This window comes from Alligator mississippiensis, chromosome 11 (assembly GCF_030867095.1).
Source record: "Alligator mississippiensis isolate rAllMis1 chromosome 11, rAllMis1, whole genome shotgun sequence".
In the NCBI taxonomy this organism is placed as follows: domain Eukaryota; kingdom Metazoa; phylum Chordata; order Crocodylia; family Alligatoridae; genus Alligator; species Alligator mississippiensis.
Genome location: NC_081834.1, coordinates 39,987,029 through 40,014,050, shown reverse-complemented (window position 1 = coordinate 40,014,050; position 27,022 = coordinate 39,987,029). Strand labels below are relative to the sequence as shown.

At 52.2% G+C, this 27,022-nt stretch overlaps 1 protein-coding gene across 2 annotated transcripts; it reads left to right on the top strand.

The window, feature by feature from the left end:
- Nucleotides 1–6,813: 6,813 nt before the first annotated feature.
- On the top strand, nucleotides 6,814–26,707 carry LOC102557980 (sodium/nucleoside cotransporter 2). 2 transcript variants are annotated; one of them, XM_019477729.2, is made up of 19 exons: nucleotides 6,816–6,909; nucleotides 10,319–10,481; nucleotides 11,767–11,852; nucleotides 11,939–12,024; nucleotides 12,991–13,082; nucleotides 13,596–13,785; nucleotides 14,354–14,495; nucleotides 15,653–15,766; nucleotides 17,090–17,167; nucleotides 17,493–17,573; nucleotides 17,880–17,960; nucleotides 18,407–18,532; nucleotides 20,569–20,699; nucleotides 21,032–21,200; nucleotides 21,465–21,662; nucleotides 22,422–22,503; nucleotides 22,924–23,022; nucleotides 23,421–23,535; nucleotides 26,018–26,707. In XM_019477729.2, the coding sequence occupies exons 3-19, from the start codon at nucleotides 11,784–11,786 to the stop codon at nucleotides 26,142–26,144; spliced, it is 1,980 nt and encodes a 659-aa protein (XP_019333274.1). In that variant the 5' UTR covers nucleotides 6,816–6,909; nucleotides 10,319–10,481; nucleotides 11,767–11,783; the 3' UTR covers nucleotides 26,145–26,707. The 2 variants fall into 2 exon arrangements, with proteins under 2 accessions (XP_019333273.1, XP_019333274.1); XM_019477728.2 differs by lacking the exon at nucleotides 10,319–10,481 and having other exon boundaries at nucleotides 6,814–6,909.
- The last annotated feature ends 315 nt before the right edge of the window (nucleotides 26,708–27,022 follow it).

The window sequence follows — 27,022 nt, the reverse complement described above, 5'->3', positions numbered from 1 at the left end:
GGACTCGGTAGATAATACCTGGGCCTAGCATTCGGTGGAATTGGGATCAGGCCCCAGCCTGTTATTGACCTGTGGGGTGATACCATCCCAGTCTGTGCCTCAGTTTCCCAGGCTGCAAAATGGGGGAAAACAATACTGCCCTCCAGTGGCAACATGTAGGGAGTGCACCCCTTGATGGCCGTGCACCTCCAGTGGGTGGGACTGGTCGCAAGGGGGGGGGGGGGGCACATGCCCTCCCTGACAAAGGCGGCTCCAGTCATCCATGCTGCCCTCTTTGATCAAGTGCTCTGATAGTAAGAATGAAAGCACTGTGCAGGAGCTTGGGGCTCGGCTGGGTAACGCACTCGGCATCACAACACCTGACTTTTAGGGCCCAGCAGTGGAATTCAGAGCCCCTGAGTCACCTGGGCTTCCTTTTCTGTGCACAAGGACATCTAAGTGCCTAAGCATGTTGGTAGCCATGTTCAGCATGCAGCTGTGCAGAATTACTCCTGAGAGAATGCTGAGGATGTGGCAAGGTGACAATCCCACTCCTCTCCCGGGCTTAGATAGCAGTGTCAGGGCTTCAGGGATGTGTTTGAACAGGATTCACAGCCCAGAGCCTTAGGGACATTGTCCCTTTGAAAAGGAGAGCAGGCCTCAATCCTTCAGTTTACATTAAGCAACCATTGGCATAGAGAGCAAAACCCACCTCTCGCTTCTTGCTGAGCTACATCTCTCTCTCTCTCTCTCTTTCCACCCCACATCTTTTTTGTATCTTCCAGACTGGATTATCTTCTTCCAGAGAGATTATGCCACCTCCACTCTCTACATGCATACAAGCCAGAATAGCCTGCACATGGAGGTTTGGGGCCTCTCCTGGGCAGTGGAGGCAGGTTTTGAAACCCTTCAGGCTAAGGAGGAAATTGAACCTTGGTTTCTCATTCCCTGAGAGTGTTCTAACCACCAAATTAAAAATAGGGCACTGCCTCCTCCCCTGGCCACATTTGGGATGAAGTGGCCATGGCCACTGGGATTTGTGAACCCAGTTCTCTGGACAGGTGTTAGGACTGCTCATAAAACACCCCAGAGGATCAAGCTGCAGAAGAGACAGAGCTGGAGGACACGTTCCCAATTGACCTTAGGTCAAGTTTTTCAACCTGGTGAAAACAGGCAGATCTGGACGTGTCCATAAGCAGTCCTCTAGGTTCCTGAGGATCTTTACAAGCAAAACTGAGGCACGTGTGGACTGTAGCTGAAGGTCTGGAGGAATGCACTTTTGGACTGAGGGACCTATATTCTGTCCAAATTTAGCGTTAGGCTCTTTGATTCCAAAAATAACCTTTGAAAGGAAGGAGAGAAGGCTTGTGCATATTTTTTTTATCCTTTTTATTTTATCCTTTTTCCATCCTTGGGACTGGAAATGTTTCCCCTTTAATTTAAAAATATCATGCTGGGGAGTGATATCTTTATGAGTCAGAGATGTGAGTGGGAAGCTTTCATAGCACTTAAGTAAAAGTGACAGAGGTATGACACTCTAACAGTGAGCACTTTTCTTCACATTGTTGAGCAGATATTTTAGTTAAACACCTGTGCATAATATGATGGAGCAAGCTAAAGCATCCAGACATTCATATTAAGCATTTTGAATAAAGATACCTTCCTCCATCAATCCAATGTTACTTGCACTGAGCTTTTGGTGCCATGATCCTGATACTTCCCCAAACAATCCAGAGAATCCTTCTCTCCATACATCACAGCCTTAAAACTTTGCTAATGCACAGTTAACATTGACCGGCTGCGACTTGTGCTTTGGACACAAAATACTCCTAGAATTAAACCTCTCCAAACTGGGATATACTGAATTAAAGATAAACTAATTTAATGCTTGGAAAAACAGCAAATGCAAAGATAATGTAAGTTAACTGAAGTATACATTTGTTTCAGTAAAACCCATAATGTGGTAGGCACAGTTTATTGATGTGAGCACACATGAATTTATAAATGCACAAAAAGAACATGCATACATACACAAAGGCACCAAGAGAACCAAGACAGCCAGAACACAACCATACACACATGGATGAGGGCATGCGGAAAGCACTTCTGCCCGTTTTGAAAACTGTCATTGACACTGACACCCACTGGACTTGATGGGTAATTTGGTCATTCTAATTAGCCACAGCTGCTAGTTTCCATTTGGAACTGGATCCAAGCATCTCTCTGGCCTGTTCTTTCCCTGCATTAGAAATGTTAGTTTATTGCTCTTGGTGACTGCAAGGTTAATAGCCAAGCTGGGAAAGCAAAGCGCACTGAGAAAACAGCTTTCAGGCTTCATTTTTTCATCACAGAGAAGGAAAAGCAAAGCCCATCCCTCTATATTCCATTCCCCCTCCCTCTCCATTGCTGACTGGTCTTGGTCTCCATCTTTTCCCATGCCCTCTGCCCCGTCAGCTCTGGGTCAAATTCCACCCCAAGGATCTTTACTCCCTCGTGGGAGACGGAGACCCCCATGGGCAACAGGTCCCTGAGCTTACCCAGGACTAGGTAGGTGCTTTTGCTCATGTTGAGCTTGGCCCCTGCTGCTGCTCCGTATACCTGGGTGTGTTGTGCTCTTTCCATTGACCCTTTGGCCCTGCATATGATGTTCAGGTCTTCCATGTATGCAAGGACTTTTGTCTCTTCCCTATTCCTCATGGGGATTTTTACTCCACTGATCTGGGGGTCCTGTCTGAGTCATTGTGCTAGCGGTTACACTACACAAATAAACAGAACTGGGCAGAACAGGCAGCTCTCTCTGCCTGACACCCGCTTCTACTGCAGTCGGGACTGTCAGGGGCCTGTTCCCCAAGACCCTGCTGCTCATGTTGGTGCACAGTGCTGCCTTTAGTCAGGTGACAAAGGCTGCGGAGACTCCCTTGTTTTTCAGTGTCTCCAGTAGGAAGTGATGGGATACCTGGTCGTAGGCCTTCTCCAAGTCCAAGTTCAGCATGGCGACGTTCTGTCCCCTCTCCTGCTGGTACTGTAGGGCATCACGCAGCTGCATCAGGGCATTGTGGATCAGTCGTATGCCTGGTCTTCGTGGATTGCTGCACCTATAACAGACTTAAAACACTCACCCAAGACTTTGGCTATTAGTTTGTAATCAAAGTTCAGGAGTGTAATCGGGAACCAGTTGCTCAAGTCCCGCCTCTCCCCCTTCTTGTACAGAAGGGTTATGAGGCCTTCCTCCATCCCTGCTCCGAGGTGGCCCTCCTGCCAGTGCTCCCTATAGACCTCCGGCAGGTCCAGGCCCACCTGGTCCCAGAAAGCAACATGAACTCTGGGCAAGGCATCTGCCCCAGGAGTCTTACTGTTCTGGAAGCTGTGGAGCATCATGTTGATCTCCAGCATCCACTCTATGAGCAAGAGATGCACATAACTACTTAGGTTCTCATACTCACAGCTTCCCTTCAGAGGCTGGTGAACTGCACCACATCCAAGGTGTGATGACTCAGTGACTGCCTCAAGCCTGCATTGTTAACTCCAAAAGTGCAGCGACAGGGTACAGCAGTAATTCCAGGAACCAGTAGCAGTTGTAGGCTGTTGTCCCGCGCACACCACTAGTGAGAATGCATGACACAGAGACCAGAGGGGTTCTGGATGACATAGAAACATCAGTGTTTTTATAATCTCATGGTGGTTTCTTCATAGTGATGTCAGGACCAGATGGGACCTGTGTGACCCTCCAGTCTGACCCCTGAAGAGCACTGGCGGGACAGCTGCCTGCCTCCCCAGCAGCCTCTGGCTGAAGTAGCACAGAGCTCCTGGACAGCTATGCGCTGACATCATGCCAGGGCTGCATGTGATGGTGAGCCCCCCCCCCCCCATCTCCATGTGAGCCATTCCACAGATTAATTCTCTCTCCATGAAATATGCATCTTATTACTAGGCTGAGCTGCACCGTTGCACTTTGGGTGCAGCTACTTCCAGTTCTGAGCACTGCTGCCTACTGCCTTCCCTTCCTCCCCACAGTACCTCCCAGTGTGACCCTCATGGCAAAGCTGGCCCCACTCCCTGTCACCCTGGCCAGGACTTCTCTCTCATCTCACCAACATGCAAAGCAGGGGTTCCCTTCCCTTCCCAGAGCACCTCAGTGTGACTCTCCTCCTTCCCCCTTCCCACTCCTGAAGAAACATGGGAAAGTCTCCATAAAGTAGAACACCTCACAGTGCATAGACAGCTGCGGACTGAGGTTAATCCCAGGAGCTGAATTTCTAAGCAGTGGCTCTGACTCCACGTAAGGAGGGATTTCCCTGCCCCTCAAGGCTGTAGAACTGCCAGCAGGACAAAATGCCTCTGTGGATCTGGCAGGGAAGGTGGTTTTTGTTCCCCAGGCTCTCCAGATCCCTCCTCTAAAGCTTGGGCCTGCTTCAAGCAGCCTGTTAGACAAAGCTCAGAGGGTCCAAAAGAACCTCTGAGTGTGAGGTCTCCTCAGCATCCGCTTACCACTCTCAGCAGAGCCAGCAATTGTGGACTAGCACCCCCTTGGTCTGTGCTAGTCCACAATTTTTTTTCTGGTGGATTCACATGTGTGCTGTGTTTGATTATTCCCTCCCCAACAATAACCCCCTGGTTCAGTTCTTAGCTAGTATAAATCACTGCAACTGCAGAAGCATGAATTGGTAATGAGTTATTAATGGCAGGGATGATTAACCACTAGAACCAACTCCCAGGGGAAGTGATAGGGTCTCCATTTTATGAGGTCTTCACATTCAGATTAATGTCTTATTTCAAGGTCTTTCTGGCTAAGCACCAGTTATTTGGGCTCAATCTGGGAATTATTTAGTGGTCTGAGTCTTACAGGAGATGTGACTAGATGATCTAAGGGTCTCTTCTGGCCTCATAAGCACTCTACCCTGGAATAAGCTCCTGTCAGAAGTAACCTCGGAGGCCTGAACAATCTCTAATAAATACTGAACTGATTCTCAGGAAATGGGGGTAGTGATGAGTCAATAGCATGGATTATTTTACACAAGTCCTTCTGTAGTTAATGTGATGAAGTCATTTCTCCAGGGGATCGCAGGTTTCCTTCATCTACTCTGTTTTCTAAAAAAACATGCAATCATTTCAAATAACAGTTATAAAAAAATAGTTCTGCAGTACGGACATTTGATGCCCAGGTTACGAACTGCCAAGGAAATAAATACCAGCCTAATCAATACCATATCTCTGCACTCCAAGGTCTCACGTCTCCTGAATCTCTTTATGGGCACCCTGGAGCTGCAGGGTGGAACACTTGTTGGAGAAGCACTCGGAGGCTGATGTTCTCCTGACAAAAGTCTCCAGGATTAAAGGTTAGATTTATTGCTTCTGATAGCTGGGTAATGCTGAAATGGCTGCACACACATATATCCTGGTTGGGCCCATGTTCAAAATCAATGCTGTGAATCTTTGATTTAGTTTAATGCACACTAGGAACTGGCTAGAATATCCCTTCATCTGCCATTACAGAGGCTTCATTACAGTGATGGCTGGACTCACCCAAAGCACAACAGGCTTTTTTGACAGCAGTGCTGTCCAGCATGGAGATGATGCTTTATCAGTGAAGTACCTTAAATCAGGGCATGTACATCAGTGCAGACTCTCCTGATATGCTTATCTCTGTGATTATTATTAACGCTGAAGGCAAACTTTGATCAATGGGCCTGCCTGTGGCTGTTAGCTCTCATGTCCCTCCATATGCCTGGCTTCACTTCTTTGTGTGCATTTCCCCAGTTCTGTCATATCCATGCTCTTGTACTATTCATCACCTTGGCACCAGAGTGCCCCAGACCAGGACAGTAATTCCAACACCCAACTCCCTGCTTATGGCCTATCCACCCTAGTAGCTTTGGTGACCCCACTCTGTGCTGATCATCCTGGAGGGTATGGCTCCACCCTGACTTCTGCTCTCTGTTCAGTCTTGTACCTGCTCCTGTGCCTCTCAGCTCTCCCTGGGAGCCCTGCCACCACCCTAAAATAAAATCTCAGGAGACTCCTCTTCCACTGCCCACCCTTCTCTCCTTTCCATCATGACAGGTACCTTCCCATTCTCCAAGCTGCTGGCCCTAGTGACATGCCTGGCTCCTGGACCCTTGACTTTCAGTAAGGTGCTAAATCCAGCTGTGTCTTCTTTCACAAACACCTTTGAGAGATGTTAGACATCCTTCTGTTCCCATACCTCTCACTCAGACTCTTAACCCGGTCTGGAACCTCTTGCATTTGGACTGCTATAAATTCCTACTCTCTGGTTTCCTCAGCAACCCCTTTGGTCCCTCCAGTCTCTTTGAAATGCCACTGCTAAACTCATTCTCCTTCCCATACTCTTCCCTCTCCTTTAGCGATTCCCCCCTGGCACCCTGTTAGTATCAGGCTTCCTAATCTCAATTCCCAGACTGCACAGCTTTGCCTGAGCCTGCATCTCATCTGTGCTGTCCTGTTGCCCTTCTGTGCCAGCTTTTTTTCCTTTCCCCCTCTATCCACCATACCCAAGATGCCTCCCAGATTCCTTTAACTTATAAACACCCCATGACTGCTCCACCCAAGCACTGGCACACTATACTGGGGAATCCATGAGTCAGGGCAACTTTACATAGTATGGCAGGACTGCCTGGCCTGGGCTGAGATGGCCTTGGTCACAGGGGCAGGGCTATGAGCTTTACCTCTGTGATTACTGTTAAGTGGAGCAATTAGGACATGATCCTGATTGTCAGGAACAGGGGCACACGGGTGACTGGGTAGGCTACAAAGTGCCTAGTTCAGTTCTTTGGACTGTGCTGTTAATTGATAACCTGTTCCTTTCCCAGCCTCTGGCAGAAGGAAATGGGAAGGCAACGGCTGTGACTCTGACCCTCTGTGAGCACAAGGGAGCTGGGGGTCTGGTCTTCAGCCCAGGAGCAGAAGCCAGCAGTGAGTAAAGCACCAAAGGGTTTGGATGGGAGCTGAAGCAGTGACTGCCAATGTGGGAGCAGGCCTACCAGTGTGATTGCTCAGGGCAGGGTTTGTAATGAGCTCAAGATCTGCTCATTGGAGGGGAGGGGAAGGGAGGAAAATGAGAGACAAAGGGAAAGAGATAGGCAGGGAAGGCAGTGGGGGATACTGAGACCTTGCTGGAGTGTCAGTAGGGAAGATCAGCGCCAGGGAGTATGTGGAAGAGCATGTGTAGGCTGCACTGCATTGTGTTCAAATGTTGAGGGACTCTTGTTGGTTTGGCTGGCACCATCCTTTGAGCTTGGACGTCACTGTAGATTCATTTGGGATTTGAGGGGGGATAAGTGGCCTTGCAAGCCACACATGCAGAATTAGTTTTGTGGTCTCCCTCTGCATGAATTATTCTGCTTGGGAGGCCGTTTACTCAGATTTAGCAGGAGTTCTTCCACAGCATGGTCAGTGGCGGGGATTGCCTGGGTATCACTGGGGTGGTCTGGGGGTGAACATGACAGGCTGCACTCAGGAGTGTGGGCGCCATCCCTGGCTCTGCTCCTGACCAGCTGCATGCCCTGGCCAAGTTCAGTAGGGTGAATGGTTCAGCTCTAATGGGGTGGTAGGGGAGCACTGCAAAGGGCTGAGACCTGAGCACCAGTGCATGGGGCTGCCCCCTGCCCTGCCCACCTGTCAGTCATGCCAGCTGGATCCCCACAAAAAGAGACAGTTTCTGCCCTGGGTTAAAGGAGCCGGCACCTTGGCTGCCTGCCTCACTGCCTGGCTCCTATCAGGGAAGAGAAGCCAATCAGGGCTGTGGAAGGATGGAGGCAGGGCCTCCTCCCTACCCTTACAAAAGGAGTTTTGGGGGGTCAAGGAAGGAGAAGAAGCAGCTGACTATAGATGGGAATGCCCTGAGTGTTCCTCTGCCTTCACCTCTGTTGTGAACAGCCGGCCTGCCCAGCCTCTGGCCCCCTCCCTCCTTGCAACACCAGCCCAGGGGAGAAGGGAGTCTGCCAGCATCCTTGGGGCTGTGGCTGGAACTGAACCTGAGCCCAGGATGGGAGAGAAAAGGACCCTGCTGCAGCTGCCCCCTCCCTGAGCACAGGAGAGGGGAAAGAGCTCTGGGAGCAGCAGAAGGGGCACAGAGGAGAGGGAACTGGGGGCAGGGCAGGGGTTGCAGGGCATGGGCAGAAGTGGGGCTGGGGGACAGAGGAGTAATGAGCTGGACCAGTGATTCTCAGCTAGGTTGTGGCAGTGCTTGGAGTGTTGTGAGATCCTTTTAAGGGTGCCATGCAGTCTTAGCACTGTGAGTTGTGCAAGCATCTGCATATGGTTTACAAGATAAACCCTGAGCTTTCAAACAGGAAGTAATGGTGTTAACAGTTAAAATCATTCTGCCCTGCTGTGGCCTTTCTGGGTCCTTTACAACAGAATAATATGCTGTTATTTTTTTGTAGTCAAACAAAGAGTGAAATCCAAGTGCTGGCATTTTCTAGAGGAGGCCTCAAGTCCAACAAGGGGGACCTAGAGTCTAACAAAGTTGAGAGCTACTGAGCTGGACTCATGAAGTGTAGGGAGTGAGGAGGGGAAACTGGGGGCTGCTCAGCAGAGGCAGCTTCTACTGCAGGTTTCATTACGTGTTTGGTTGCAGGAGTGAGGAGCCCTCAGGTGTCAGAAACCTCCTCCTCACATCAGACCATGGGCCTAGGTCTTGATGGACATTTAGTTGCCTAATTATCATTGAAATAAATGAAATCAACAGGACTGAAACCCCCAAATACCTTTGATGAGAACCCTATGAGCTCTAATCAAGTCACCTCTTGACTGTTTCAGTAGATAAAGTTTCTTAAATCTCCTGCTAACCAGTGCAGTTCCCAGACTATGAATCATGTAGTCTTTTCTGAACCCTTACCAGTGTCTGTTTTGAAGGGCATGTGCTGCCACTGCTCACACTATTCCAATAGTGACCCACCCCTAAAGTCATGTACAGAGGCAGTAATACCTCCCTTGGTATTCCCATGCTTATATCATCACAGGTTACATTCATCCCTTTAACTACAGACAGCACCATGGGAATGGGAGCATTACTGTGTAGGAAACTTTTTTCATGTCCTGCAAAAATTTTTGAGATCACAGTGTTTTCCCATCCTGAATCAAGAGGGAAGCAGTGCCTTTCGAGGCTAACTGTGAAAAAAGCAGAGCACATAGCTCCAGAGAGCTGATAGCTCAGTGATGATCAGGATGTGGAGCTGTTTTCTCAGAGGTGGAATTTGTTATCTCTTCTTTACCTGACCCAGGCTCAGAAGTGGAACCCCAGCCTTGGTATGTGCCTTAGGCACCAGGCTCTTCTGGGGTGAGTCTGTCCTGCTAGAACCGTTCTGCTTTATGCTGATTGAAGCGGGGACTTGAACCTTTGCCTCCCATGGTCCAATCCAGTGCCTTAAATATTGAGTTGTATAAAGACAGACAGAGAGAGGTAGTTAGCCATTCTCACACTCTGTGATATCATGAAGGTTCACTGATTAATGCAAAGAGGAACTGCTTCTACACAAGACACTGAGAGGAGCACAGAGGTTGTCTACAGCCCCATCAGTTACCCTTCTCACCGGGTGTGGGGGAGATCACAATTTGCTCTCTGGTTTTCACCAGAAATTCTGACCTGGACCCAAGAAATGTTTCCCACTAACACTTGCACACAGGTACCCACACAAACGTGTTTCAACAGGCATTTTCTAGCAGAAAAACTGGTTTGTCTGAAAATCCCTGACCTGCTTGGAAGGAGAACTCATGTCCAACTGGTTGCTGTCCCTGGCCCATTCCTGGGACAGTTACCAGTCTGAGTAGACCTAGTCATAAGTTCTCACGTGCTTCTAAGCCAACTGGGTCTAGGTAGGTTGCTGTCATTAGCTATGGGGCGCAGTCTGGGCCTCTGACCTCCTGAGATGCTAGGCCTGTGTGGACTGAACAGCTGTCTCAGACCCTGACCCTGGTGTCTCCACTGATGAACCTTCCCATTCATTTACATGACATGCTTCTTTCCATTCCTCCTCTACTCTTGCCATCCCAGGGAGCCGAGGGCCTGACCCTGCCAGAGTTGAGCTGCCAGGCTCCTCTTCCTGAGTAGGCAGGCAGCTAGTAGTGCCTGCCACACCCTGCCAGCCCTGGAGGTCAAGGACCCAATCCTGACTGCGTATAGCTTTTCAAATTCCTAGATCCACTATTATTTATACACGCTTCTTCCCAGGCCTGTTAGTGCTTCTGGTCTTAACCAGATTCATGCCTGCTTACCTTCTTTCTAGACATTGGGCTAGCCATTGGGACAATGGTCTGTCCCCTGATCCTTAGAGCCAACACTTTTTTTAACTCAGTCTCTCTCCTTTTGCCGTGTGCCCAGGCTGAGGAGCTGCAGACCCACCAGCCATGCAATGTGGAAAACCTGTTGGGCCTCAGAGTAGAATCAGCATTTGAAGTCGTCAGCTCCAGAATACTCTGTGATGGCTTGTAGGTGCCAAAGGGGTCACACATACTCTTTTGGGCAGGGCAGTGGTCTGCCTCTGGTGAGTAGCCCTGTGCTCAGCTCAAGATTAAAAATGGAAGCTACTCAACAAAGTGACATTCATGCATTGATGTGGACCCATGCCTTCTTGTTACATCCTTCTTTCTTTTTCACTATTGTAGCATTGCTCATCCAAACAATGTGATCTACCTGCTGTGCTCCTAGCTCTCTGACCTGGCATTTGTCTGTATTAAAATGCATGTTGTTCAAAGAGGCCCACCTTCCTGAGAAATCCAGACTGCTACACTTTATCCATAATGCCTCCTGATCAATATTTTTCACTCTACCAATTTTTCTGTTATCTGTCATTTTTATCAGCAGTAACTTTATATTTCCTTCTAGATCCTTGATAAAAGGCAAATTAAGGATCCCAACCCACCTTTTGTAGTAACACCATGAAGGACATAAAATGCACACTCTAACATGCTTTTAAGACATTGGTTTAATCCAATCTGGGGCCCTAAACAGCATTCTGTACTAATCCTAATGGCATTGTTATGCTATGGCTTGACTATAGGTCAGTGATAAGGTTGTTCAGGAGCCTCAACTGTGTTTTTCCACATTCTAGCATGCTTGGATTTCTTTCACGTTTAAGCTTAGCTCTGAAATTTTGGGCTTTAAAGCACTTTTTGGGGGTAATCCCTGTACTGCTTTGTGCTCTTAACTCTATCTCAAGCTGAATGCTGTTTTCATCAGGGGATACAGCTTAGGAAGTAAGGGTCAGGGCATTTCATCTCATAGAGAAGGGCTCACTGTGCCTAAAAATTACTGCAGGGCCATTTGTCTCCCAATGGTCTGTAAGGAAAATCAGGGACAGGTAGAAATACAGGGTTTAGTTGGAAACAAGGAGGTAATTCAAGAGTCTTTCACTTGTTAGGGTTAGAAGTAAGCGAAGGCTCCTTTTCTGTACGTGGGGAAGAACAAGGGAGATAATGAGCCCAGTGCCTCTGAGGCACATTCATTAATTTTAATGGCATAGGAACACATTTGGAGTGCTTATCTTAGGCCTTGAAGAGTAAAGGGATTCATGGCTCCTCTTCCCACAGGTACAACATCCTGAGCACCTCTGGACACTCCTCCTTTGTACTTTTCTGTCCCAGCTGTTGGACTGGAGGCCTGAGGGCTGCTCTGCCTTGCATACAGGACAAGGAAGACCCTCAGGGCTTCCCTGCTCTAGGGAAGCAAAAGACTCTCCCCTCTCAGCTGTGGAGTCAGAGAGAAGTTTCTTCCTTCACAAGGTGCCCGGCTGTGCTGCCTCTTGGCTGATGCCCAGGTTTGTGTTGCAGGTGGGGCACATCTGGAGATGGAAGATAGCAGAATATCACTGGGCAAACTCAAGGAGGGCTCAGAGAACCCAGCTTTTGACTTGATGGTAAATCTCACCCCCACTTTCTCTCCTGTGCTGACACCATGGAGCGGTGCGGGAGCGTTGACTAACCAGGTGTTGCTGTTTTGCAGGAAGAGGAGGAACTCCCTGAGGGAAATGATGGTCTACCTGAAGAGAGTGAGAAAGAAGAGAAAGCCCGATGCCCCTCCTGCTGGAGGTAGAGTTACATTGTTAGGGGGAGCATCACTTTCCTTCCTGGACAGCTCCCCCTGACCAAATTATTGGCCTTCCTGTAAGACTACCTGAGGTTAATGTGTGGGAGCTGTTGGGCCAGCTGGATCCTGTCAGCCCCACCAAGCAGAAGTGTCCATATCCCCCCTGCCTGCCATGGCAAGGCTCAGCTCATGATAAAGGATGCCAATAACTGTATTAACAGCGGTCTGTGCAACAGATATACTGAGATCTCTTGGTCACAGCAAAACAACTCTTAGCAGCCCGACTACTCCAGGCCCTTTTTGGGTACCCAACAGTCATGCCAGGCTCTGCCATCCTTTTTTCCCCCAGAATGTGACCCACAGCCCTCAGATCCCTTTGACACTCTGAATAACAGGGATCATATGGGAGGCATGCTGTGGTACCCAAGGAGGACCAACCTCTCTGCTTCATGGAGAGGCAGACCCTTGGGGCACCTCCACTGACAGGCTATTTCTGACAGACTGAGAGGCAAAGCTGTTGTAAGTCGTTTCTGCTATAGCAGAGCATTACGTCCCAATCCCTGCTGAGCCTGCAGCAGCCTCCTACACATTCTCTGCTATCTTATCTCCAGATAATAGTCCTGTCCCCCATGGCAAGGCTCAGCTCATAAGGGATGCCAAGGGCTGCATTAACAGAGGTATGGGAACAGATGTGCTGAGATCTTTTGAGCTTGCACTGTATGAACCTGCATTTGGACTACATGGCAGGTTTGCATGGGGCAGGCAGCATCTCTCTGTGATTGGATTGTTTCTCCAAAGCCTCAGGAGAACTGGAGCTTCTTGTGAGACTGCCCAGATTTAGTGTATGGGAGCTGTTGGCTGTTGGATCCCATCAACCCCACCAGGCAGAGGTGTTGCCCCAGTGAGGAGGGAGATTGGCTTAGCTGTGTCTTTAACATGCACTGGTCTCTCTGTCTAACTCTCCCCAGGAAGGTGATGCAGCCCATGGGGAAGGCAAGGCATTTTTGCAAGACTCATTCCAGCTTGCTCCGGAAGATCTTCCTGGGTCTCCTGTGTACAGGTGAAACAGCCTGGGAACCAGGGACATCAGGGTGGAGAGTGCCCATGGCCCGAGGGGACTTCTCCATCAGTCCTTTGGCCACTCTTGATTCCAGCCTGCCAAGCAAGTGGGACACCAACCTTTCTTCTGGAGACCATGTCTTAGCATAGCCTTGCCCAGCTGCAGTTGGCCTAACTTATTCTCATCCCACTTCTCTCTTCACAAGGGGTTCACATGTCACCAGTACCAAGGCAGCATTAGCCTGTGCCTGTCTCCCTGCCCAGCAAATGAACAGTCCTCCTCATCTTTACTCCTTTCAGCCCATAACAGGCAATGTGCTGGTGGCTGCACAAGCCCACAGATCTGCCCATCATGCTGCTGTGGTGTTGCTCCTCCATGCAGTCACTGTGTGTGGTGGGGCTCAGTGAGGGGGGTCCAGGGAAGGGGGTGGGGGGGGGTGGGGGGCCTTGTGTGAGCTGAGTCTGTCTGCTGGCTTTCAACACTGCTTATTGTCCCTGCCTCTCTCCTTTCCAGCTTACCTGTGCTACTTCATTGCGGCTTGTTGCCTGAACTTCCAGCGTGCCCTTGCTTTAGTGGTCATCACCTGCATTGTTGTCTTCTTTGTGGGCTATGACTTCATTCAGAAGCACTATGGGGCAAAGCTGGTGAGGCTCTTCAGCCCTTGTCAGCAGTGCTTCCGGAAGTCCTGGCCATGGCTGAAATGGTGAGTTGGAGAACAGATTGCACTGCATGCCCCATGTCGTGAGCAGATGCCTGCTTTCCTTGGCCACTTGAAAAGTGTTGTCCTCATCTGATCACCCCCCTGATGAGCATATGTGGAAGTGCCCACAAGGAAGTACTGTTTGCATGCACAGACTGGGCTTGCCCTGCTCATCAAGGTATGGGGGGAAGGAGTCTGTTCCTCACTCACCCCATTCATGCCCTGGACAAAGCTAGCCTCAAGGATTCTCAGGGGACTGCTGCAACTGCCTGCAAAAGGATGGTGATAGCACAAGGTGGTTGTTAAGGTGCTGGCACTGTCAGTGCTGACCAGAAAAGGCTGCTCAGCTTGGTTGCCTTTTGGAGTGATCCCCACCTCTTGAGTAGCTTGGGTTTGGATTTGCCATGGCTAGGTCACACCAGATAACCTAGTAGCTTTCCTTGATGAGCTAACTGATATTTTAGACAATGTGCCGGGTGTTCCTGCAGTGATGTCACCTCACCAACATGTCATCGCGTATTTCTGCAGTGACATCTCCTGTGTGACAGGTTGTCTGGTGCTTCTTTTTCAGGGTGTTCTGCTTGGCCGTTCTGGGTGGGCTGGTCACATGGTTGGCTCTGGATACTGCCAAAAATCCGGAGCAGCTGATCTCATTTGCTGGCATCTGTGTCTTTGTGCTGGTCCTTTTTGCCTGCTCCAAGCACCATGGCGCAGTAAGTTAAAATGTTTCCCTGGGCCCAGTGCTGAAGACACTGTGCTCCACTGGGAGAGTGCTGGTTCTGAAACACCGTCCCAGAGTGGGAAGCAGCGGGGGTTGTGGACAGAGGTGACCTGTGGAAGCAAGACTGCTGTTAATACAGCCCTGTGGAAGCAACCACCCACCCAATGTGCTTGCATTTGTCCCTTGACGTTCACAGCAGAAAGCAAATAGAATCCTCTGGACCCCAGGCAAAATGCAGGAGGCCGTGCCACCTGCAGGCCTCATGGGCAGAGAACTGGCAAGGTCCAGGGCTGCAGAGCCAGCCTGGGACTCCTGACTATCATAACACACCTCTGTTACCTTGACCTCAGGGCAGTCAATGCCACAAATGCCTTCTTTTGTCACAGGGAGTGAAATGCTCCCCAGGACCCTGTCCATTCAGATGGGTGCAGAGGGAGTTTTACCTAGTGATTTAGACAAGGAGTTTTGTGAGGGATATCTTTTATTGGACCAGCTGCATACTTGGGAAGGTGTCTGAGTAATTTAGATACCCGCCTCCATTAACTTTCAGCCTCATCTGCTTAGTCACTCCTGTACAACCCCTGAGGTCCCTGCCCTTCTGATGGGCCATGAAGGGTTACCCATGTAAGCTTCTGCTTTGGACGACTGTGATGCAACACCCTAAGTCCCTGGTCAGACACTCTGCCTGGCTGACACTGGTGCTGCTAGAAGCAGAGTATGGCCTGCCCATATATGAAGGCCCATGTGCTCTTCTCTCTGGGAGAGCTATTCCCTGATATGAGGACAACCCAGCACCCATTCCCTGGCACCTGCCACCTCCCCCTCTGCCCTGTCCTCTGCTCTGTACTTCTCCCCTTTGCTTTCCACACCCTCTGCCTGCTTTTCTAGAGCTACACTGAGCCCCTTGGCCAGTCAGAAGCCCATTGACAGTCCCTTGCAGAGAAGTGATCTAGATGTTGCAAGATGTTGCCTAGGCCAAGAGCCTTCTCCAGGCACTGAGCTGTTAGTCCAAGGGACAACCATGGAAGCCACATGCCTGCCAGTTTGGCCCATGCTGTGATATCTGGGCTCATGGGCAAGGCTGAACACTGGAGTGGGAAGGCTGCAGGACTCATTAATTCACATGGCCCCATATTGTCCTTGGTCCAGGTGTCCTGGAGAGCTGTCTTCTGGGGTCTTGGGATGGAGTTTGTTCTGGGAATCTTCATCATCAGGACAGACCCTGGATTTGAGGCCTTCCAGTGGCTGGGCAGTCAGATTCAGGTAACAGCAAGCATCACAGGGCACAGCCAGCGCCCAGGAGGTGGGCTTGTGATCATCAAGCTAGCTCCATCGTGGGTCTCTGAGGCCAAAGCTAAGAGACACAACAGAGAGACACAGATGGGACCCAGGAGGCTCTGGTGGCAGGGTTGGAGCTTCTTGCGACAAGTCTGGGCCTTGGCTTCCCAGGTCACATGGCTTGGGCAGCAGTGGGGAGTGGAGGTGGGGTGTGGAAATGGTACATGGAGATGGGGGTAAAGAAAGGAATGGGCTGTGGAAATGGGATTTGGAAATTGGGGGACAGAGGAGCTGGTGTGTGTGATGGAGGGGGGAGCTGAGGGAGAGCGAGGGTGTGGGGGCTGGGAGAGGCGTGGGACAGGGGTAGGTTCTAACTCTCCCTGATTTCTCAAATTAGGTGGGAAAGTGGTACGAGGCAGGTGAAAGGAAGGCCCAGGGGGCAGGAGCTACCCTGCTGTCACTGGGTCCCTGATGAGGGGATATGGGCCCTGCTCCTTTACATCCATAGCAAGAAGCCAGGCAGGAGGAGGAATGGGCTGGAGTGGAGGGACACTGAGCAGCCCTAGGGATCAGACTAGTGGAGCTCTTTGTTCAGTGTCAGAAGGATGTGGCACCTACTCTGATTCACTCCTTGTGCCCAAGGCCCTGCAGGTTCTGGCCCCTTCCACTGTGTCGCTGGTTCCCAGGAACTCTTTAGCAAATGGGAGGCTACCTGCCTTTCCTGTCAACTCTTTGCCAGGACACAGCATCCCTAAGCCTGTTCTTTGCCATGGACCCGCTACCGCCCTATCAGGGTGCATTGCTTGAATAGAGATCCTGGGTGGTTCCCTATCTTGGTCACTATTCAGACCAAAGACACCGTACGGCCCACCCAGCCCTTCTCAGTTTCTCCTCTTCCTCCTCCTCAGTTCCCCCTCTGGAGGCATTTTGGGCAGGGCTGTCTCTGGAGTAGGTCCCTGGGCTGTGGCTTCCCTGTGTTTCATAGTTTCATAGTTTGTAGGGTCGGAAGGGACCTTGACAGATCATCAAGTCCAACCCCCTGCCATGGCAGGAAAGAGCACTGGGGTCAAACGACCCCAGCAAGGTGTTCATCTAGCCTCCTCTTAAAGACCCCCCCTTGTACAGTCCCAGCTTGCACTAGCTAGGTGGATTTGGAGGTTTCCACATGGTGTGGTCCCTTGGTAGGAGTGGAGCACAGCGCAGAGGAGGTGTCTGCAGGGATCCTTCATCGCAGTGCAGGTTGGAAGAGGCCTGAGGAAAGCTTTCCGGGGTGCTGCTCTCTCTGATCTCTGACCTCTTCCCTTGCAGTATTTCCTGAGTTACACCACAGCCGGCTCCGGCTTTGTCTTTGGCAACAAGCTGATCCAAGAGGCCTTTGCCTTTCAGGTGAGCTCTCAGGCCAGGGGGACCAACCCTGAGGCAAGGACAGGGGGACTGTGGGGCTTTGAGCAGCCCAGACACTCTCTTATTAACCTGGTGTTTTGCCACTCCAGGCCAGCTGTAAGGGCTGGTACCCTGACCCCCTGGCACTGCATGGCTCATAGGCCAGGCTAGAAACCATTGTGGGCACTGATGCCCTGCCCTTATGCTCAGCTGCAGGGGCTGGGGTGAGCTCTAGCACCTCAGACTGACCTGGGGCCTGCCAAGCATCCCACCAGCAGGCATTGCTGAGCTCTTACACTCAGCCTGTGCCTCGCCATTCTGCCTACAGGCTTTACCCATCATCGTCTTCTTCAGCTGCGTGATGTCCATTCTCTACTACCTTGGCCTCATGCAGTGGATCATCCTGAAGGTAACACCCAGCCTCTTTGGGTCCTCCCAAGTGGGGCTGGGGGCTGGCAGTATGATCTACTCGTCCCACGTAGTACCTTGGCTTGGCAGGGGTAAGCATGGCCCCAATGGAAGGGGAACCTGGTACTGACTGGGGCAGTACAGATCTCTACAGCCACACCTCTGCCCCTCAGCACTCCTGGATCTCAGCCACAGGCCTTGAGCTGGACCCTGGAGCAAGGCAGGAGTCCAGGTGCAATGGGAGGCCAAGCTGTTTGAAATGCTGTGGTTTGGCACCGAGACACAGGCTTCTCCTACTTCTCTCCAGATCTCCTGGCTGCTGCAGGTCACCATGGGCACCACGGCCACGGAGACCTTGAGTGTCGCAGGGAACATCTTTGTGGGACAGGTGAGTGAAGCAAGGCCTGGACAGCTGTCCACAGGGAGGAACATGCTTTGGTCTTGTCCAAAGAGCTGTGCCCTGGGGCAGGAAGCTGCTGTTGCTCTGGGTGTCTCCCAAGCCTTTTTACAGCCATTGTCTCTGGACAGTGTGCAGACAGAGGTCTATGAAAGCTTGTTCTCAACCCCCTTGAGGAGGCATGGCCCTCAAGGAGGCCTAGCCCCAGGCCTCTGCCCCAGTGGGCAGGCCTCAGAGAACCTGGTCCTTGATATATACCCATCAAAGGGCTCCCAAGGCTCCACTCAGCCCTCCTCCTCCCCCATCCCCCAGTTCCCTTGAGCCTGGGAAGCAGTGGGGTGATGTGAGGCCCCAGAGCACCACTGTGGGATGACCCCCAACCAGGGAGGGGCCTCTGGCAGCATGCACAGCCCTCACTGCCTTCTCCTGTCATGCAGACAGAAGCTCCCCTGCTGATCCGTCCCTACCTAGCGGACATGACGTACTCAGAAATCCATGCTGTGATGACCGGGGGCTTCTCCACTATTGCCGGAAGTGTGATGGGAGCCTACATGTCCTTCGGGGTGAGTGCAGAAGGCCCCACCATGTGGCCACCCCTGGGTGGGGGCTCCCTGCTGCGTGTGCTAATGATCCCCTCAACTAGAGCCTTAGCATACTGGGCACAGGTATGGCAATTGTCCCTGTGATACCAGAGAGGCCCAGGGGAGAGAAGACAGCTCTGCCCAAAGGCAGACAGAGCCCCCCTGGACTGATCAGACCTGAGCCACAGGATGCACCAGGGCAGCTCCTGTGCAAACTGGCAGGCCCTGCCTGTGGGCACACAAGCCCTCTCACTGCTAGAGATGCAGAGAATAAATGTGACCCTGCCACTGCGTACTCCTCACTAGTTAAAAGAGCACATGAGATCCTGAGTAGAGACCTCAGTGGGTTCTGAGTCCAATGACAAGAGGAAGGAAAGTCCCTCTAAGTCTAAAAGTCCACTGGGCTCCTGTGGTTAAAGTACAACAGTTTGTTTGCCAAAGGTATGCAAAGGAATGATGTAGCCAGCATCACGTCCAGCTGCCTTTGACTCCCCAGGGGGCCACTCACAGCTCTGGGCAGCCTTTAGCTCCAACAGATCGTAAACTCACAGCTCCAGAGCCATAGAGGCACCCTCACCACTCAGCCACCATGAGCCCAAGAGCAACCAGCCCCACTAAACATCTCCAGCACCTTCAAACATATTCATATCTGATATGAAGTGAAGCCTTCATCTGAACAATGCTCCTTAGCCCCTTTCCTCTAAGCTGAGGAGAGCTTTTGTAAGGACTGGCTTTTCAGTGGTGTTAAGTCTGACATTTACTGACTTTTGTGGGGGAAAAAAACCCATCAGCTGAGATGAGCTGGAGCTGTGGTTATCACTATCATCATTAAAGATGGATTCTACTTACTTGAATAAGGCAGATGCACACACAGTGGGAGAGAGAGGAACAGCAAAGGGTGGGCTTTGTCTGTTCCTGACTTCTTTGCAGCCTTACTGCTAAGTGCAGGCAGATCCCTAGGTCTTGCCAGCAGCTACTCTGAGATTTGGGAAACGTGTGCCAGCAATGGGCTGTTTGAGATGTTGTTTTCAGGAGGCTTTGGGAACATGTTGAGAAAACTTTACAGCAGCCCTTGACATCGGATGCTCATGGAAAGGTTCAAGAGGGAAACTAAGATAGGATCAGCCCACATAAGAGTTGCTAGTGCAGCTCAAAGGCTGCATGAGGGTCAGGAATAAAGGAAGGAGAGAACTGGAGCTCAGTGCACCATGACTGTTTGGCTGGGAGGCATAATGATAAGGGGATGAAGTGCTGCAACATCACCCCCTCTCCTAGGTCCTTCTAAAGAGATTTGAGGGAATCAGGTCTCCTGTACCTCAGACCAGAGGCCTGGAAGCGATGGCTACTGATGTTCGTGGCCTGAGTGCAGCTGTGTGCAGCCTGGGGGTGGGAGACACCCATCAGGATCACACATTGCAGCTTCTAGAAACAGGCTCAGAGCTGTGAGAGGCATTCACTCCATGGATAGGTCCTCTCCTAGACACCCTAGGCACATCTACACATGCCTATTAATGTGCAGAAATCAGCTCTGGAGCTAACTGCTGCTGAGTGCGTGTTTGCATGTGTGCCCAGACCACAGTACATTGAACCAGGTTGGAGCAGGCCTGACTGGCAGGGGGCCTGGGGCTGCTTTGACGCAGCTGAATGTGTTGTGGAGGGGCTGGCTGGGGTATGAGGGTGCTTCAGTGTGGGGCTAGTTGGCAGGCAGCCCCTGCACTGAAGCACTTCTGTGCCCCAGCCAGCCAGCTCAGCATCTACATGTGTGCTGCTGCACATGAAAAAACTCCATAGCAGGGCAGGGCTTGCATTAACAAGCCCTACCCTGCTGCAGAGTTCATTAGTTTCCTACACCCTAATAGGGGCCCATGTAGAGATGCTGAGATGTTTATTGAGGACTAGACTTGCCCTTCACTCACTGCTTCCCCGCTGCCAGCCCTAGGTCAGTCTCTCTGCTATGGGCTCCGTGGGGAGACACCAGGCCCCTGCCACATGATTGCCCCTGTGCTTCTGTGTTGTAGATAGATCCATCATCGCTGATGGCAGCCTCTGTCATGGCTGCGCCCTGTGCTCTCGCCATGTCCAAGCTGGTTTATCCTGAGGTGGAGAAGTCTAAATTCAAGAGCAAAGACGGCGTGATAATTAGCAACGGGTGAGCAGCAGGCAGGGCTGGGCTCTATCAGCCCAGGGTGGGATGTCCAGGGGCTGCCAAGCATGGTGGCAAGGGGATGGAGACAGGGCAGGGATATCCCACAGAGCTGGGGAGGGCAGTGGGGGACCCCAAGCAAGATCTGAGAAGGCTGGGGCAAGGAACTGATGTGATGGGGTAGCATGCTGCTTCCAGGGCCAGGACAAAGGATGGGAAGGTCAGTATATTGGCAGGGCAGGCCAGGCCCAGGGAACTGTGCCCAGGGACTGGCCTGACAGGGAGCATTGAGCCCATGTGGAACCTCTTTCAGTGGCTGACTCCTTTTGTCTCTCCAGGGGAGAGCAGAATATCCTGGAAGCTGCCAGCAATGGTGCTTCTGCTTCCGTGGGGCTGGTGGCCAACATTGCGGCCAACCTGATCGCCTTCCTGGCTGTGCTGGAGTTTGTCAATGCTGCACTCTCCTGGCTTGGGGAGATGGTGGACATCAAGGGGCTCTCCTTCCAGGTAGTGCACTACCAGCCCCCTCACAAAATACCTTCTCCTTCCCTGCCTCCCTCCCTCCAGCCTTTTTCCTCCCCTCCCACCTTAAGTCCTCCATAGGCTCCCTCTTGCTGTTGGGATGCCTGTCCACAAGCTGCCCACTGCTTCTGCCTACTTACTTTGCACAGGACTGGAGGAGGTGGCTGCCTGGGGCTGTTTGGGAGGGTGTGCATGTGAGCACACGCCCACAATGATGCTGATATGTGTGGTGGCGGTCTCTGCTCTCAGCTGATCTGCTCCTATGTCCTCATGCCCGTGGCCTTTCTGATGGGGGCCGACTGGGCAGACTCACCAGTGGTGGCTGAGCTCCTGGGGATCAAAATCTTCCTGAATGAGTTTGTGGCCTATGAGCGGCTGTCCATGTACAAGAAGAACCGCCTGGAGGGGCTGGAGGAGTGGAAAGGCAGCCAGAAGCAGTGGATTTCGGTGAGAGGCAGGTGTCAGCACACAGGGCTGGCAGAGGGGCTAGCTGGCAGCAGCAGGCACAGGGCAGGGAGCTGGGAGGGGTGAGCGGAGCTGGGGCTCTGTCTAGGCAGAGGAAAGGAACTGGCTGGGGGCAGCAGGGCTGGGAACTCGCAGTACTGCTCAGGGCTCCAGGCGTTGCAGACCTCCCTGCCTGGGACCCTGCTGCAGTCAGGGATTGGGGAAGGGGAGTGTAACCCAGCATGATGATGCCTGGTCCTGAGTGCCCCAACTGCAAGCTGGTGGCAGAGGTGTAGTACCCATCCTATGAGGGATGCAGGGACCCCGAGGGCTTTGGCAACTCAGGAACAGGGAAGAGGGGCTCCAGTTTCTCTCACTTCCTGCCCCTACCCCTTGGTGCAGCAGGCCAAGGGGGCACATGGGTATAGCACAGGAGGTGCCACTCTTGAGGCATGAGTGGCTGTGGAGCAGGGAGGAGGGGGGCACCTTGCCACAGCCCATGTACCCTCTGCTCAGCTTCTCTTGCCAGCAGCATCTGCCACAGATATCTCCAGGCTCTCAGGGGTGGGGCTGCAGGAAGTGGCCATCTCAGGGCTGGGTCTGTCTCCCTGCTGCTGCTCAGTGCCCTACCTCCACAGCCTGGGCTCTTGGCTCACAAGAGGCCAGAAGGTCAGCATGGGGGTGAGGGTGTCACCATGACTAGGGTGGCTGTCTCAGGGACTGGTCCTCAATGCACCCTTCATCTGCTCTCGTGTCTGTTAGGTGCGAGCTGAGATCATTACGACCTTTGCCCTCTGTGGATTTGCCAACCTCAGCTCCATCGGGATCATGCTGGGAGGCCTGAGTGAGTACGGGGCTGCAGCAGGTGCTGGGGCAGGGCAGTGGAGGAGCCTGGGTATCCCAAACACCCCACCCTCCAGGGGGCTATGCTGGTGGCAGTGTGAGAGAAGGCATTGTGCTGGATTCTGGCTGAGACAGGGCCAGGTGCTGCTACCAGAGCCCCAGCAGCGCTGTCCAGCTGACTTTTGCAGGTTTTTCCTGCATTACAGTGTCCCCTGGTGTGGGATACTGCTCTGCGGTGATGGGAGACAGTTCTTACCTGTCAGTTGGCTGAAGGGACACTGCAGTGCTGGGCAGAGGTGGGAAGCTGTAGGCAGCTCCCTCCTGGCCAGACAACAGGACCCAGGGCTCTGGTCTTCCCCTCAGCGGGTGGCTTCTCCAGCCCTCACCACTGCGGGCTCTTGCCATGCTCTGTTCCCTGCAGCATCCATGGTTCCTCAGAGGAAGAGTGACTTCGCCAGCATTGTGCTGCGAGCTTTGTTCACCGGGGCCTGCGTCTCTATTCTTAATGCCTGTGTGGCAGGTATGGTCCCAACCTCATGCTCACTGGCCCTGGGGCCTGCTGGGGAGGACCCTGCCAGAGATGGGGGTGGGAAGGTGAGGGGAAAGACCTGGGGCAGACGGAAACTCCACTGGGAATGAAAATGGGAAGGAGGCAGGGGGAAGAGGAGGGAAGCTGTCTTGCCCCTCTCCCCAACCCCTCTGTGGGGCTGTGCTCCCTGAGCACCCTCTGGCCAAGCAGAGCTGGGCATCCCCTGCCCACACACAGGCAGGTTTGTGCTCCTATGGGTCCCCTGCCTCACCAGCAGCAGGGAGTGACCAGGGCCAACCAGAGGGGCTTTGCTGGCAGGGCCAGGGGCAGGGGTGTGTGCCGGGGCTAGTGTCAAAGAATCTCCATGGCTGTGTTTCATTTCCCCCCAGGCATCCTGTACGTGCCCAGAGGGGAAGTGGAGAACTGCGTCACCTTCCTGAGCACCGTGGACTTCAACAGCACCAGCTACAACATCTATGTGTGCTGCCGGCAGCTCTTTGCAAAGTGAGTCTGTGCCTGGTCCTCAACTATGTCCATGGGGCTGGATGGGCCCTGCTGAGCTGGGGAGGCTGCATGTTAGCTTCAGAGAGCGGCTGTGCTGGCCACAGTCGTCACCTCAGAATTAACAGGGTGAAGCTGTGGCCCAGCCTGGGCAGCAGGGTAGCTGATGGCTGGGTGCAGTACTGCCTGCCACTGCTGGGGGCACAGCCCTCATACATGCCCGTGGGGAAAGCATCAGCTTCCCAGACCATCTCCTCCACACAGCTTCTGCTTTGCCTGTTTCAAACTGGACCCCCTATTGTGGTGGGGTGCATCTCACTACAGTCTTCACGGTGGTTCCTACCAACATTTTTAATGAGATTGCTTTGAAACGTACTTTTAACCTGCTCCCTGCACGGATGACTCTTAACTACCTTTGCAACAGCAGGACACTGACCTCTGCTATCCCCCTGCTTTTCCTGTGGCACCACAGGATGCTATGCTTTGTAGCCAGGCAACAGGATTGATTGAGTACCTTAAGTAATAGGTTATTTGAGTAGCTTGAGTAATAGATTTGTAGGGAATGGCTTGGAGAGCAAAAGGTGCATCAGTAGCTATTGATCATGGGAGTGAGGGGCACAGACTCTGAATCAGACCTTCCTAGGCCTTCATTAAAAAAAAAATAATAATAACAACAACAACAAAATATATATATACATTATGTAGCATAAACTTTCCATCACACACCTTAAACCACATTAAGAAACCATGCACCCGTTACAATATATACACCCACTCCCTTGCGCCCCTGTGTACCCCCCCACTGCCCTTCCCTAACTCAATTGCAAATGCTAAAGGCTGCAAGTAAGAGAGGAGCACTGGAAAAACCCGGGTCACAGCCTGTTCACTCTCCCTTTCAGCATCCGCTCTCTGCCCCATGACAGGAAAGTGGGCAAGTTGGACCTACAGTCTTCAAGGGACTGTAGTCCCATATGCAGCAGCAGCTGATATCTTTTCAGGGCTCCCCCTGCCCTTGAGGACCTCCTCCCAGTAAATGTCTCTTATGAGTCTCAGCCTGCTGGTAGGAGGAGGGAGGATTGAGCCTCAAGGAATTGTGGGAGGGGATACAACAGTGCTGGGCTGTGGAGAGGGCAGGAAGGGGTATTTTTGACAGGTTGGGGTGGGGAAAGGAGGCTTCAGGGAGGGGGGTGAACATAAGCACCAACTTTTTTTTTTTTGCTGGTAGGTGCTTGCAGGTGTAAACCCCCCCCCAAAACAAAACCATCACTTTACTTTTAACTTGACATATTCCTGTGCTAAGCCCCACGCATGCCCAGAAGAAGCAGCACGTTACTTCTACCTGGCTCTGCAACTTCTGTAAAGATTGGGCACTTAATGGGGCTTTTTTAACACTTTTACCCAGTAGCGGATTAAATCAGCTTGAGCTAAAAGCACCAAAAAGCCTTGCTGAAGCACATGATCATTACAGATGCTGCAGAGCCGGGTTGAAGTAACATCCTGCTTCTTTCAGTAAAGCTTTTGTTTATTTGTTTGTTTTAAACATCTGCAAGCAGCTCTGTGGATGCTAATTTTTTTTGGTGGGTGCTTGAGCCCTGGAGCACCCATGGAATCAGCACCTATGGGTGAGAGTCAAAACCGTGGTTGTCAATCTAGATGGGAGGGTAGAGATTGGACTAGGAGGCAGGGTTGCAACTTCCAACACACAAGGCCCCATGAGATTGCCTAAAACCATGACTATATAAAAAGAAGACATGTGGATGCTTTTTATTTGCCTGCTAAGTTTGGAGCTCAGGGAACTGCCTCCTTCAGGCTTTTTTTCCCCCTCACAATCCAAAGGCCTGAACACTGGTATGTCAACACTGCCCGTCCCAGCCAGAACATGCACGCCCCCAGCATACTCCAGTCACCTGCTCCCACCAACCTGCCAGCGAAGCTGTTCTTAGGTTGTCCTTGGTGGCTTCTCTTGTTCTGCTAGAGTTGGAAGGCTCAAGAGCAGGGGCTGAAGGATACACCAGGGAGTAGCTTCACGGCCACATTTCCAGGTTGGAAGAGGCTGTGCTAATTGTGACAGGAGGCTGCCAGGGGTAGGAGGGAGAGGTTTCCATGCCCATTATTTTCTCTGCTAGCAACAGCTGAGAGTCTCTGATAGTCACATGACTCCAGGCACCAGTAATAAGGAAAACACCTGATGTCAGGAGATCCATGAAGAACTCACCTGTGTGGGCAGTCCTGGGTGAGAGGAGGGTGGCAGTAATGTCCCTGGGTTGGCACAGTGTTAAACAGAGTGAAGCTGTCTTAGCAGGACCAGGAGGGGATTTCAGCCTTGGGTTGTGGGGAGCTGAGGACTATCAGAAGAGAGGGATGACATCTTGAGGGAGGAAGGAGGGGAGGGGGCAGTCTCAGGCCTGTATTGTCCCAGGGATATTTGCAGCCAACAAGTGCCTGCTGACATGTGGCTCACCCCAGCCATGGCCCTCTCTTCCAGCTCCATGCTCAGCAACAACGGGACCCTCTCCTTCACTGGTGCCTGGGCAGGACTTGAGGCCAACATGGCATCGCTGACGCAGTGCTGTGGGCACTACAACCACACGACCTGTCCGGGGCAACCCTAGGTCAGCCGGTGTAAGGTGGTGACAGGACTGGATATCTACATGGGCACATGCCCAAACTGCAAAGGCAAGGGCTTGTGCAAGAACCAACCAGGACCTGTCACTCAGGGCCTGACATCTTCCCAGCCCATTCTGCCAGGCACAAAAGAGCACTGCAGGGGCAGGGCCCGGGCTTCTCCTCAGCTCCCATTAGCGGCACTGCCCAAGAGCTGTCGGGGACTGCACTTCCCCTTCCAGCCCCCAGAGACTGTACACAACCAGCCTGGATCGTGGAAACTGTCCTTAGGCTGGCTCCAGGATCAGTGAGCCACAGGGGTTCTTGAGCACTCCCCCTACTTCCTGATGGACCCAGCCCACAGCCCAGGCCTTTTCTGACTGCTCCTTCTGACATTTGCTATCCCATATGCAGCAGCAGCTGATGCCCTGCCCTTGAGGACTGGCTCCCACGCCCTTGAGAACTGGCTTCTCTTCCACCCTGATTCATGCACATGGCCTTGACTTAGGCATATGAGGGGCCCTGCTTTATAATGTCAAGTCAATAACAGCTCCTGTTCAAACCATGGAAACTGCAGTGTCCCTGCCTCTGGCCATCCTCTAGGCTGGACAGTGCTGGTAGGTATGGAGTCCCCCCCTATACTGGACCCCTAGCCTAGGCCTAAAGGTTGAAATTTTTGGAGCTCAGCATCCTCAGTAGGAACCTGGGTGTCAAAGGTGCTCCATGGCCAGCAGCTCCTATTGCGTCAGGGGTCAGGGCCCTGTTTAGCAGCCAAAACAGGCTGCAGGTTCTACACCCTTATCTCTTCCCTTTCATAAGTCCCCTTTGTCTTCCTCATCCCCTTCACTGACACCCCAGTCCTTATGTAGCAGCTTTGCACCAGGAC